At 41.7% G+C, this 14,816-nt stretch overlaps 1 protein-coding gene across 1 annotated transcript in view; it reads right to left on the bottom strand.

Moving 5' to 3' along the window:
- Positions 1-14,816, bottom strand: part of FOXN4 (forkhead box N4) — a 51,924-nt gene that overhangs the window by 18,801 nt on the left and 18,307 nt on the right. Inside the window, exons 3-7 of the mRNA XM_068271482.1 lie at positions 2,243-2,406; positions 2,047-2,144; positions 1,854-1,964; positions 587-711; positions 393-489 (exon numbers count right to left, since the gene is read on the bottom strand). Coding sequence (XP_068127583.1) covers positions 393-489; positions 587-711; positions 1,854-1,964; positions 2,047-2,144; positions 2,243-2,406 — 595 coding nt within the window. The remainder of the gene's footprint in view (positions 1-392; positions 490-586; positions 712-1,853; positions 1,965-2,046; positions 2,145-2,242; positions 2,407-14,816) is intronic.

Here is a 14,816-nt window from a genome sequence, read left to right as displayed (position 1 = left end):
ATTGTTGGAGGGGAAATAATAAATATGGCCACTGGGAGATGTAATACAGCAGGGTAAGACATTTATCGTCTTCACCCTGTGCCCAAACTTACCGGCGTCCTTTTTACATGTATGCTTCTGAGAGACCAGGTATATTTTCTACTGGCTTTAGAACTCTCAGTAACCGAACATTTCATATAGATCACCTAACAGGAAACCAGAGACAGCTGAAACGCAACTTGATACTTACCCGGGGCTTCCTCCAGCCTCATAAGCAAAAGGGGGTAAAGCCAGTGGTCCTGAAGAGGTTAACACACTGCTACAGCAGCAGACAGGATTACTATATATTACAAGATGAAATATAATGAGCTCCACTGCTGTGTGGCAGGCTGATCAGTCTCCTCATTTAGTACCTTAAAATATGGAAAGTGCTCCTTCATGAAACTGTAGATTTCACTCACAGGCAGGCTGCCAGTCTTGCTGTTTTTTAAGGCCATTGCGATAAGACAACTGTTACAGAGAAATAACATGTGAGATTGCATGCCACAAAAAGCATGAAAATAAGCACAGAGAGGCTGTCACATGCATAATATCAGTCAGTGGTCACCTGTATGAGTATATAGGCTTGGGGTAGTTCTTGGGGTGGAGATCCTGTGCAGGGTGTGCTGCCAGGCGCACCTGAGATAACTGCTGTGCTCGGTAGCAACCACTATATATCCCACCTGGAGAACACTACGGCAAAAAATAAACAGCAAAAATGAGCAATGTATGATTCACACTGGGGAATTGCATCACATTGTGCATATAACGTAACCAAAAACATCATTTGCAGTGGCATGTGATTACACACTTATGACAACTGAACAAAGAAATGTGTACCAAACGAGACAGATGTGAATATTGGCTAGCATAGGATCCATCTGCATGCATGGTGAACTGTTCCAATTCGCAGAACATATTTTTATGTCAGTGTGAACCCAGTCAAAAGCCTCATACACACATCCGAAGCATGTCCTCCGATCCCTCGGATTACATTACAGGGCCAAGGCTATAGAGATGCATCACTAGCCGGCCTGGATTTTCAGCAGAATCGGTCCTTATGGGCTGCCTGGACCGAGTTACCTCTAGCAGGTGTACGAAGCTTAAGGCTCTGTTCCCAACAGAGCGGAGAACGGACATGTTTTTATCCATTCTGCACTCATTTAGTGAACAGCTCCTATTTTATAAATAGGAGACGTTCACACTAGCCACTCTGCAACGGATCCATGGGATCAGTGGCAGTAAGCGGACCGCACTTCTGTGCAGTCCACGATAGTCCCGGGCAGGCGGATGTATTCCCCCATATTGCCTATGGGGGTAGTGCAACTCCCCCAAGCTGCAGCCAGACCATCAGAGCAGACATTACACTGTCTGCTCTTGCTGCTCTGGCACAAGTGGGAGCCAGGCCTAACTCTCTCTGAAAAGAGATGAAGACCGGCACCATCTAGTAGATATAGCTCAAATACATTTATTAGAAAGACATCATGACATAATGAACGACGTTTCGGAGGACAACGTTTTGTCCTCCGAAGCGTCGTTCATTATGTCATGATGCCTTTCTAATAAATTTATTTGAGCTATATCTACTGGATGGTGCCGGTCTTCATCTCTTTTCTGACAAGTTGGGTCTTGAGTGCTGCTGGACCCTTTGACCTGGCACATCATTAATTCTGGGGAGTGCTGTCTGCTACAAAGTTTCTAACTCTCTCTGAAACGTCTATGTGAACTCAGCATTGACTGAGTATGATTAGAGAATGCTGTGCATATTTGAACTTTGGCAAATGGAAATCAGAAATCTCCCTTTAACAGGTAACACAACAGGAAAAACCACATACCTGCTGAGAGCCCTGAGATAGTGCGTAGATTTGCTGAGAATGAGGCTGATAGAGAGGCTGCTGAGACTGAATACCAGGAGACAAGTGTCCACTCAGATTATACTGGTTCATCTAATGGGCAAAAGTATAAGTTAGTTTGTATATAAGATTTCAATAAAAAAAAGAGAGAAAGAAAAGAAGATTCAACACTCACACTGGCGCCATGTGTAGTCATGGTATTGAGACCCAGAATGCTTTGCTGCATGCTTGCTGGTATATGAATCATTTGTCCAGGCACTGTGCCAGCCAAACCTTGGTATGAAACAATATTAAAAGTCATTCAAAATTCATCATTTATTTACACATTTCATTAAAGTTTACACTATACTTCATGGTTGTACGTATTATACCTGGCTGCTGTAATACTGAGTTCTGAGAGGAAAGGCTGTACTCCATCCTTGAATTGGTCATCTGCTGTAACCTGGGCACATCCACAGAGGTCAGCCATGATAAGGATTGGAGGTCGCTGGGGATATCCTCATCTCGTATTTGTGTAGTGTCAGAATTCAAAAGTCTGCAATCATTGATATAAACACAAATTTTTTTAAAACATGCAACGCTGACACATTTATCCAATAGCATATCTGTGGCAGGTAAAAACTAATAATAATAAAATACAAACAGTATAATTAAATTGTGTAAATCAACCAGAAACCGGTAGTACAGTTTTGAAAGTGTGATGATTGTCCCATAGATCCTGGATTCTCAACACATGTGGTATGTGTTCCTTAAGAAATACTTAAAGGGAAGCTTAAGTGACACGATGAGATAGACATGTGTATGTACAGTGCCAAGTACACAAATACATATGCTGTGTTACTTTTCTTCTCTCTCTGCCTGTAAGAGTTAATAATCAGCTGTGCAACTGACAGTTTTCCTCCAGTCGGGACTCAGTCGGACTATAACTTCCCTCACTGATAAGGAATTACAGCCATAAAATACTTTCCTGGCAGAGAAGAGGGCTTCTGAGAGCAGAGAATAGATTACAAAAAGTCAATAGTTCAAATATCATAGCACTCCGAGACATGGGATAGACTGTTTCATCGAGCTGAGACAAAACAATTAATTTAGTTTTTTTAACATGACTTAATACTGGGATAAAACATTCATTCTACTTTGTAAATGTTCAAATATAAAAGCACGGGATATCTAAAAAAAAGTCATTTCTAGGAGTTGGAGGATAGATACCATTGTTTATCTCATTGGTTAATTTTCATTTAAGTTTCAATTTAAGTTTGGTTCAGTTGAATTTATTCACAGTCAATTCCTAATAGCAGCGTTAAGACTAAAATAAATCAGATATAAACAAACATGAATATGCATTGGTAGCAAATTCAAAATTATTTATACATAATTATGGAGTACTCCTTGCAAATACATATGAATCAAGGGGTATTTCAAATAATTTACCCACAATAGTGGGTACTTGCTAAACAGAACATGTAATAATGCATGTAATAACGTTGAGAAAGAATGCCATCATTTACTATTGTGCTTGTTTTTCATAGAGGTATGTTTTTAATGGGAAAATGATTGTTCGATATGTGTGAAAAAAAGGCATTAAAACATCCTGAACTGAAATTAACTTGACATCATTTTATTTTTTTGTGTAGTATTAAGGATAAATTCAACTTCCAAGCAGTCTCAAATTGTTATTTTCTTTTTAAGGGCTCTTTTTGTAAAGGTGCATATATGTGCACCATAGGCAAACACGGGGGGATTACAGCTGCCCAGAATCCCCCCTCAGACCAGAGCCGGGAGCAGTGTCTGGGGACAGGCACAAGTTGAGACACCAGAATATCTGCAGGCATCCTGCAGTTCACAGCACTGCCCCATTTCTTTCCCTGCTACAGTTGACATTGGATGAAGCAGCAGCGTGTGTACAGAGCATGGAAGAGCAGCGTGTGTACAGAGCATGGAGCAGCCCTGGGGAACATAACAGAGTCAGGTATGAGCACAGCCCTGTGCCCCTGCTGGGTGAATGCTTCACTTTCCCCTTCATTACCAATGTCAGCTGTCCTTATTATTATCTGTATCCAAACTGCTCCTGATCGAACCTGTTCGGTCAGTTGGACGGGAAATTGAATTATGTGTACCCAGCATGATGTTAATGAACATGATAGGGACTGTAGGTTTGTTCTTAACCTGACTCTGTCCATAAGTAGAAACACTGTGCTATCTCTGTCACCTGTGCCTCCTCTACACCCCCTGAGCCTCCAGTGTCCTCCTCTGTCACACCTCTGTTCCACTGTGCCTTCAGTGCCTCTTCACTGTGTCACCTCTGCCCCCCTGTGCCCTCAGTATACCACAAGCAAAATGTCATTTTACTAGTTTAAAAAACATTTTCCCTTGAATTTTCTCAAAAAACGACAAGATTTATTTTAATTTCTCGTTTATATTGGTGGGTTATTCGGGTGTTCATAAGTAAGGAACAACCTGTATACATATTTCTTTTATTTCAGGTTTCCCTTAGGCCCAAATAAAGAATGGTCACAGCATACATGCAGCTAGTATGTCACTACTATTAATATGATTTGTATTCATACAATAAACACGTGCCTACAGCTCTCATCTTTATGTAAAAAGGGCAATATATAACACACAGAAATGGCATGTGGGAATGAATATAAAGTCTTCATTCAGCCATAAGTGACATGTAAAAGCTGTAACCTCTCACTGGCTGCAAAGCTGCCTCCCCAGGTCATGCAGTGCCAACCTGAACAATTCTGATTACATTGTGATCAGTCTTCTGCGAAGGAGCTATTGTAGCACAGCATAAATGCCTCGGCCCCTGCCCATAATATCCTTGTGCAATTTTGCAGGATGAAAGGCTGTAGTGGAAGAAAGAGGACCCAGCTGACCTTTATTCCAGCACTCCCATTGGCCGAATCATAAACAAACTAGATCAAACAACATGATTTGAAAGCTGGGCAGGCCTGACTGCTTTGCAACAGTTGGTTCTGTTATTGAATGATTGCCCATTGTGTCCACAAACGGCTAGAGCCGACTGACACGTGTCTCTATTGTTTTGTTTTTAGGTTAATTGTTTCTTTTTCATCAACCTCCCCCTCTCCTCTACCCCTCTCTACAGACCCGGCATTTATCTAGCTGAATGACAGCAGACAAGTAACGCACGAAAACTTGCCATCTGCCACCCGCCTGGTGCCTACTGGCCTGAAAGAGGGAGCTCGTGATTTTTCTTATTTTGAATCGAAAGGTCGGATAAGTGGTGTGAAGAGTCAAAACCCTGTGCGAATGCCTCCTGTCATGTGGCCAACCTCCTTCCAGGGCTGTAAAACACTATCAAACATTGTGTTAACATGTAACAGAGAAATGCTCACTGCACAGCTCATAGGATCACAAAATGTTACTTAATAAAGCTGTCCCTTTCAGTTGTGCTGCTGTAATCTCATTATGGCAATATGCTGCTGCAGGTCTGTTTAACCATTCTCTCCCTCTGCTACAATCACACTTTTCATTTACAACTATTTGTTTAAAAAAAAAAAAAGATTTAGAGAAGAGTAAATATTTATAAAAAGGCCAAGAACTACATATTTTACAGTAGATTTGTACTGCTTTACTTTATAGATACCTAAATATGACTTTTTCAGAGAGCCACTGTTAAATTTGAGAGTCGTTAGTCAGATGTAGATAAAACGTATTACTAAAGCTCCACGATATTTGACTAGTCTCCCATTTTCCATGTTTGCAATTGCTTCAATTAACAGTTTCATGGTGAAGGTAGCAGGAGATGCAATATTTGGTAAACTTTCATTTAGCATCCAGCATTTCAATCCCTACCTACCATCTGATTTACTTTTGGCCCCAACCTAACCTGATAATTTCCGCTAACCCTAATCAACCTCTAACATGACCTAATTCCTCAAACTGTTCCCCCTCCCCCACATGGCTTCACTTACCATCTATCCTGACAAATAAGCATGACTTCCTGGCTTTCTGCACCCAAATGTGCATGTGCCATTGAGTGCTGCTTCACTGTCTGATTGATCATTTACTGTTTGCGATCAGAAAATTGCATGCATTTAAATAGTCGGATCAAAATATATGGAGTGTGAAAGAGACCTAACTGAGTGTTCTTCTGTTGACACCATTAGTCATAAACTAATAAAGTACACCATGATATCCTCGTAGAGCCCACTGTTCAAGCACAGGGTGCCTCCTCATCTTCTGGCTGCGCTCTTGGACTAGGCATGTGCGAGTAAGGTTTGCACATGTCCAATGCAATGATGTTGCTTGTGCATGGATTTTTATCTCCGTGTACCAGTGCTTTGGTCTCCTGGGCATGTGCAGACCTTACTTGCACAAATTCAGCCCAGATGTGCTTGTATGGACAAGAAGTAAGGTATGCACATGCCCAAGAGACCAAAGTACTGGTACACAGAGATAAAAATCTATGCACAAGCAAGGCGGTTATCACAACCAGAAGAGACCCATTCAACTCACTTAAGTGAAATTGTTATAGAGGTACCCTGCACTAGAATGATGGGCTGGAAATTGTTATAGAGGTACCCTGCACTAGAATGATGGGCTGGAAATTGTTATAGAGGTACCCTGCACTAGAATGATGGGCTGGAAATTGTTATAGAGGTACCCTGCACTGGAATGATGGGCTGGAAATTGTTATAGGGGTACCCTGCACTGGAATGAGGGGCTGGAAATTGTTATAGAGGTACCCTGCACTGGAATGAGGGGCTGGAAATTGTTATAGAGGTACCCTGCACTGGAATGATGGGCTGGAAATTGTTATAGAGGTACCCTGCACTAGAATGATGGGCTGGAAATTGTTATAGAGGCACCCTGCACTGGAATGGTGGGCTGTAGGAGGATCCATAAAGCCTCTGGACGATCAAGAGGTTTCCTGCTGCTACTCGGTGTCTACCTTTCGTTTTTACCCACTCCAGGTACTCCAGGTACCCTTTAAATTCAAATCTGAATCGCGGCACAGATCCGCTGCTCTCGCCGGTCATGCCGCTCACTCATCATTGCAGGCCTCTGGCTCTGCCATTGCTATGACGGTAGAGTTCTGTGAGCCGGTCAGGAGCTGTTTCATTGGCTCCTGACTCTGTCATCAATGTAAGTCCATGTGATCACGTGATCACATGAAATTGGCTCCTGACCGGCTCACAGAGCTCTGCCATCATATTAACGGCAGGGCAAGTGTGCTGCGGCCGCGGGCAGAGTGGAGGGAGCGGCAAGAATTTGTGGCGGCGATGTTGAAATATACGTCCTGTCAGATATAAGCGGCGACAAACAGGATGTAGATTTCCACTAGCGTGTTCTGGGAAAGGGTATTATGTATGTCATGGGGGTATATTACTGTTATTTTTTGTAAATAAAGGCTTGTAATTATTGATATAGTATACAAAAACACTAAATGGAAAAAATACACCTTTATTTCCAAATAGAATATTATCCCCATACATTGTACTAGGGACACACTTTAAACGTTGTAATAACCAGGACAAATGGGCCAATAAAACATGTGGGTTTTATCTATCGTGGCACATATTATTTAAAAACTATAATGGCTGAAGACTGAGAAATAATTATTTTATTCATTTTTTTTCTTATTATTCCCTTTAAAATGCATATAAAATAAAATAATTATTGGCAAAAAGTACCACCCATAAAAAGCCTAATTTGTGGTGAAAGAAACATTATATGGATCATATATGGATACATATAGAGAATTTAGGTGTAATAAGTAACGATAAAGTTATTGGTGAATGAATGGGAGGAGTGTGATGTGAAAATTGCTCTGGTTTTTAAGGGGAAAAAACCTGTGGTTGGGAAGTGGTTAAGTATAAGCCAAAAGTGGCCTGAAGAGTTAATTAATGTCATAGCCTTGAAAAGTTTTGAAATACCTCTGTAGTAGTTTAAAATGTAGATTAAAAAAAACAGTTAAAGGGTCATCGAGGTGTAACATTGGGAACACAGCCGTTACCACAAGGTTTTGGCTGTAATGGTCATTTACCTAGTTTGCGTCTCTTCTCTGCAGGTCATGGTCTTCATATAATAATTTACAAAACCTATGAGATTCAGAATTGCCATACACAACCATCCCACCATACAACAGCACTAAGAGCAGGTTCATATGGCTGTCTCCCAGCGCCTTGCTTTGCTGTGGCCAAACATTTGGCTGCTAACATGCAGAAAAGCATTTGACATTAATTGTTGCTGTCTCATGTTTGAGTCATAAGGGGATAGACCGTAACTGCAAATGCAACCGACTCCAGAAGCTTAATGTAGCCTTGACTGCAGCACTTTATGAAGGCAAATGGCGTGAGATGAACACTCCCATTCATCTCAATGACAACACAATGGATCCCTACCCCTTGCAATAAACGCCATGGACAGATGCCGGGAGCCGTCTGTCTGAACCGGGCTTTAACCTTAACCGAAAAGTCGCTTAGGGAGGCAGAGCCTGTCGCTCACATCCAGGAAGCAGTGTTCCAGTTCCTGCCTGTAGCACATAAAAAAGTTATAGAAGTAGATAAGTTGTTAAATGTTAGAATCACTTTAATGAACCACATTTTTATGGATTTCTCCATGAACTCATCTTAAATTGTGCCTGAATTCATGAACACTTTTGCTATGTGTGAATTCTCCTTACAAGGTCAATTCCACACATACTTTTTGTTAGCCCATATCATGCTATTTTGAGAAGATAATTTTTTCTATTGCTAACTTCCATAGTAATGAGCTGTGAAGTTTGACAGCATGACACATTGGTTTTACTTGCTGGGACCTTCTAATGTAAACACTTTTATCTCATGGAAGGTTGTAGTAAGAAGTAAACCTTCAGCTTCATAAATAGTGTTAGTTGTTCCCGTTCCATCACATCCCAAAGGGTTGAGATCTGGTGACTGTGGGGACCATTTTAGTACAGCTAACTCATTGTCATGTTCAAGAAACCAATTTGAAATGATTCGAGCTTTGTGACATGGTGCATTATCCTGCTGGAAGTAGCCATCAGAGGATGGGTACATGGTGGTCATGAAGGGATGGACATGGTCAGAAACAATGCTCAGGTAGCCCGTGGCATTTAAACGATGCCCAATTGGCACTAAGGGGCCTAAAGTGTGTCAAGAAAACATCCCCCACACCATTACACCACCACCAGCAGCCTGTACAGTGGTAACAAGGCACAATGGATCCATGTTATCATTCTGTTTATGCCAAATTCTGACTCTAACGAGACTCATCAGACCAGGCAACATTTTTCCAGTCTTCAACTGCCTAATTGTGGTTAGCTTGTGCAAATTGTAGCCTCTATTTTTCCTATTTGTAGTGGAGATGAGTGGTACCTGGTGGGGTCTTCCGCTTTTGTAGCCCATTAGCCTCAAGGTTGTGCGTATTGTGGCTTCACAATTGCTTTGCAGCATACCTTGGTTGTAACGAGTGGTTATTTCAGTCAACCGTGCTCTTCTATCAGCTTGAATCAGTCGGCCCATTCACCTCTGACCTCTAGCATGAACAAGGCATTTTCGCCCACAGGACTGCCGCATACTGGATATTTTTCCCTTTTCACACCATTCTTTGTAAACCCTAGAAATGGTTGTGCGTGAAAATCCCAGTAACTGAGCAGATTGTGAAATACTCAGACCGGCCCATCTGGCACCAACAACCATGCCACGCTCAAAATTGCTTAAATCACCTTTCTTTCCCATTCTGACATTCAGTTTGGAGTTCAGGAGATTGCCTTGACCAGGACCACACCCCTAAATGCATTGAAGCAACTGCCATGTGATTGGTTGATTAGATAATTGCATTAATGAGAAATTGAACAGCTGTTCCTAATAATCCTTTAGGTGAGTGTATTTCAAAATGTTAAAATTTTGTTTTAAAACAATAACAACAGATCGCAGGAAGACTGCGTAAAACAAAGGTGGAAAAACATGACCGTGAGATACATCAAAACAAAAAGAAAGACAATCTTGTTGTACTTGCTAAGCCTCATCACTAAATAAAAGATCAGTAGTCTGCAAGATGTCATACACAGATCAGCTTTCCAGCCATATTCAATAATAACAGGCCAAGAGAGAGAAAGAAAAGAGAGATAGAAAAGAAAAAAGAAGAGCAGGGAAAGGGAGGAAAAGCAAAAAGGGTCAGAGAAAACCCAAAGACAGAGCCACACCAGAGCTGAAACTATCAAAAATCCACCAGTTTGTTTCAGGGCAATCCAATATGGAGATGCCAAGGGTCCCATACCTTGTCAAACTTCTCAGTTCTATGTTCCAGTATACTGGCCATCCTTTCTTGTGCTATAAATGCGGAAATCCTATTTTTAACCTCTTCAAACAACACAAATTGCTGCTTCCAAGAGCGTGCAATTGTTTGCTTTGCTGTAACAAAAATAAAGCCTGCCAAAGTCCTCTGATGTTTATTTAGAGATTCTATCTTGCCATGAAGCAATGCGGACCATGGGTCCTTCAGAACCATTTTGCCAAATAGTGATTGAAGCAGCCCATAAATCTTAGTCCAAAATCGAATCAGCATTGTGTATGACCAAAAGATATGTAGAAAGTCTCCCTTTACATTACAGCCTCTAAAACAGAGTCCTGAGCCTGATTTCTGTATCAGTTTTGTATGCGTTTCTATGAGTGTCTTCACACATAAAAGGTGTACATTTCTTGTCCTGAAGACTGTAAAGTCGGAGCAGTTTTGGGTACCTGGAATCGCAGTAGGTGGTTTCAATAAACTGAGGAGTCGGAGTCGGATGATTTTTGAACCAAATCCATAGCTTTTGTAAAAATTAGACTAAAGGGGCTCATACACCTAACGATTTTGCCGCCGATATACAGCCGTTTCGATCACAGTGATCGAAACGGCTGTGAAATCGCCGCGCACACCGCTGACAGAATGATCGATCTCCGTCCGAAATCGATCGTTCCCGTTCCCGTTGACCCATCCGTGCGGAATATTTTTCTCGGTTGCTGGCGGGTCGGGAGTGCGTCATTAGAATGCCCGACGACCGACGCAATACAGCGGTAGTACATTACCTGCTCCAGCCGGCACGAGTCCCCTGGTCTTCTTCCGCTTGGGGCTCCAGACCGTTTCTTCTCCGCTTCGGGCTCCAGAGCAGCAGCTCCACAGATTGTGATCGGTTTCAGTTCAGGCTGAAATCGATTCACAATCTGTTTGCAGTAAAGGTGGCCATATGATCCCTCTCTGATCAGATTCGATCAGAGAGGGATCTATCTGTTGGTCGAATCTGATGGCAAATCGACCAGTGTATAGCCACCTTAAGGAGTTGGAGCAATTTTGGGTACCAGGAGTCATTGGTTTCGTAAACTGATGATTTTTGTACCGACTCCACAGCCCTGCCTGTCCTGTTAGTTTTGTATGTGTTTCTATGGGTGTGTTCACACATACTGTAATAAGTGTATATTTCCGTTCAGTCAGGTAAAACTGATAGAAAACTGATGAAAAAAACTTACAGGACAGGACAGGACTGGACTGGAAATGTGCAAATTTATGTGTGAACCACGCCTAAGTCATAATAAAATGGGTATTGTGAAGCATACAGCCAGTGGAAAATATGCTGCACTTCTACTGTTAATGCACATGTTTACTTTTAATGCACCACACCGCTGTGACTGGGGCCCTAGTGATGTTCTGACTGATAATACAGTTTGATCACATCTGCCTGAAATATCCTGCATTCCATGAAAGTGATTGATCTTGTTTGATTTCAAGGTCAAAATCATTCAAGCTGCCAATAGTAGTATTGGACAATACCAATCAAAATAATAAAAGTGGAGTTTGAGTGGCAGAGTGATGGTTTACATTGCATCAAGCTGTACCTGTATAGCAAAGGGTTGATCCATATAAAATGTAGCATCCAGTCGGGTACATTGATTACTATTCCCTTAGTATTTCAATTGGGGAGCTGTAGTTGTGAATGGGGTTAATGCACTACATGGTTGGAAGGGACCGGTTTAAACCTGAGGACTGGGACCCACAGCACCTGCTTAAGCCATGCTTCGGAATGGCCAGCGATTCTAAAAGTGCTAATGAAAGACAATTGGGGTGATTAAACAGGAGTGATTGCAATTTCCCCAAATCGTAAAATGCATTTTTGGAGTGACTGTGCTAAAAATACAAAGTATAGGATCGTTGCAAAATCATTTTTCAATCACTGTACAAGAGCAATTTTGCAACGGTTTTACTACCCTGAACGACAAAAGAAAAACAGGAAATAGCAAATCGCAACTACTGTATCAGATTGCTAACATTAGATTCAAACCACTTTAAAATCACCAGCTATCGCTTTAAAATCACCAATGTCGCCACATCTTGATAAATTGAAGAAAGTAAATTTAGGTGTGGCAATATTTTACAATATGCAAACACTGACTAAACAATTTATTCTAGTGATTTGTAAACAGTAAAGTTCCTCTTTACATACACACTTTCAATGTCACCCATACAATAATGCTGCTTTTGACAAGTGTCTGGGTAAATATTTATAAAAACATCCCTAAAAGCTCAGACAACTATAATATTTTCTTATAATAATAAAATACATATATATATATATATATATATATATATATATAAATATATAATAAAAATAGTGTAGCCCCAGGTTTTAAGCTTTATTAGCCCTTCAATCAACCTGAATTTCACACTGTTATTGTTATCAGTTGAGCTTCAGCGCTCCAAGAATACAGGTGCTGAGGGCAGCATCTCTGCAATCAAGACTCCAAGCAACAGGGAGTAGAAGATTTATAGCAACTCGGAGGTGGATTAAAGCAAAGCTGAAATGAAAATATGAGATTATTAAGTGTATGTGTTTTTTTTCAAATGATAAACATAACAAAGAAGTGAGTCTTAAGGTAGCCATACATATAGCGATGTATGGGCATATTCGACCAAGAGGTAAATCTCTCTCTAATCGAATCGGATAAGAGAGAGATCTGTCAGCTGCTCATAGACCACAGGCCGATTCCCAATCAATTTCAGCACGAAATCTCAGCCTAGTGATGGCCGCATCGCTGCCCCGGAATTTGGTTGCATTGTCAGTCAGGCATGTACTTGGCGGCACCGATTTTCATCCGATTCGATTGTAATAATTGAACCGGATGGTCAATTGGCCACCAAGTCGCCTGATGTATGGCCACCTTTATATTTTAAGGTTCAGATTAACCTTTTGCAGAGCTGACGGCTATGGCTGCTTTGATCAATCCACGTGACAGCAGAGCGAGCGGCTACAACGTTGCGGGACAGCAACAGGAACAGCGAGATCACACAAATGGCACGGCGGTGATGATTGAAATCTATGTCTTGGCTGGAATAACATCTCCCAAACAGGGCATGGATTTCAATCATCAAGGTCTGGAAGTTTAACTTACAGCAGCCGTGACAAATTTGCCTGTAATAATCCTTTTATCTTTCCAGGACTTAAAACCTTATCAGAACCCTTACTCACTCCCTCACGCATTCTTTTTACTTTTCAGGAAAACGACTGAATTCAACAAGGAGTTTGAAAAGCTCATTTGCATAGATAACTTTTTAACATTTCCTGAACTAGGAAACAGAAAGAGTTTGCAGACAATTTCTTAGTTGGGCTAGTACTACATGCTCCTTTGCTTATCTTATCAGGGGCCTGATGCAGTTAAGTCCGGTAATGTTGCAGTGTGCAGGGAGCGCAGTGCAATTTTACCGTTACTAGTGTACGGGAAGCACCGGCCTTTAACCCTTAGCACTATGTACATTACCAGGTTAACACACATGTTGTTATGGTAATGCGCTACCTGTCATCATGTCAGGCATCGGACGTCCTCCGGGCTGTACTGCACAGGCGAAGTAGTTCTGCGCCTGCGCAGTACAGCCCGGAGGACGTCCGATGACGTCAGCGCGACGGCGTGAGACGCACATAGGAGCGCAGAAGAGCCCGACCTGGAAGCCGGCCTGGCCAGGTCGGGTGAGCCATCGGAGAATACCGGGAGCCTGCGGAGCGGCACCGAGGGCACGTCCTGCCTGCCATGGGCTGGAGGAAGCCCCAGGTAAGTGGATTTGTATTTTTTTTTAATTACACCCTGAACCTTCCCTTAAATGATGCAGGATTGGGGGTTCTCGGGGTTACTTACCTGATCGGCCGTAATTCATTCCATCAGGTGAGGGCTCTGCCCCCTCGGAAATGCAGCTTTGGTGGGGTTTTTTTTCTCAGAGTTCTGCCGAGGCGTTGGCCACTCCCATATGTGTTGCCACTGCCCACCCCCCGCTCTGCAGTCGTGGCCTAATTAGTGGCTGCCCACTAATGTGGAGGTTTCCAATGAGCTTTGGAGAACTTTGCATTGCCGATGGGGGTGGGGAGTGAAGTGTCTCAAGTTAGTGAGTTACAGCTGATCATGTAAGTAATTAATCCAGAGAGACACCCTTAATCCTGAATCATTAAGACAGAACCTGGCTTGACAGGCTCTGAATTTTATACTGGAAGTACTCTTGGAAGTTGATAAGATTGTTTTTTAAATATTCTTTTTAAAAATGCATCCTTTTCCTTAAAGAGACACTGAAGTGAAAAAAAAATTATGATATTATGATTTGTATGTGTAGTACAGCTAAGAAATAAAACATTAAGATCAAATACATCAGTCTAATTGTTTCCAGTACTGGAAGAGTTAAGAAACTCCAGTTGTTATCTCTATGCAAAAAAGCCATTAAGCTCTACGACTTTCAAAGTCGTGGAGAAGGCTGTCTTCTGACTTTTATTATCTCAACTGTTAGTGAACAAATTTCTTTTTCTCTGCCAGAGGAGAGGTCATTGGTTCACAGACTGCTCTGAAAGAATCATTTTGAATGCTGAGTGTTGTGTAATCTGCACATATTATAGAATGATGCAATGTTAGAAAAAACACTATATACCTGAAAATAAAAATATGAGAATATTTTCTTCGC

Source organism: Hyperolius riggenbachi, chromosome 1 (assembly GCF_040937935.1).
Source record: "Hyperolius riggenbachi isolate aHypRig1 chromosome 1, aHypRig1.pri, whole genome shotgun sequence".
NCBI lineage: Eukaryota > Metazoa > Chordata > Amphibia > Anura > Hyperoliidae > Hyperolius > Hyperolius riggenbachi.
Note: the sequence above shows the minus strand (reverse complement) of the source record. Positions and strands in the feature narration are given on the sequence as shown.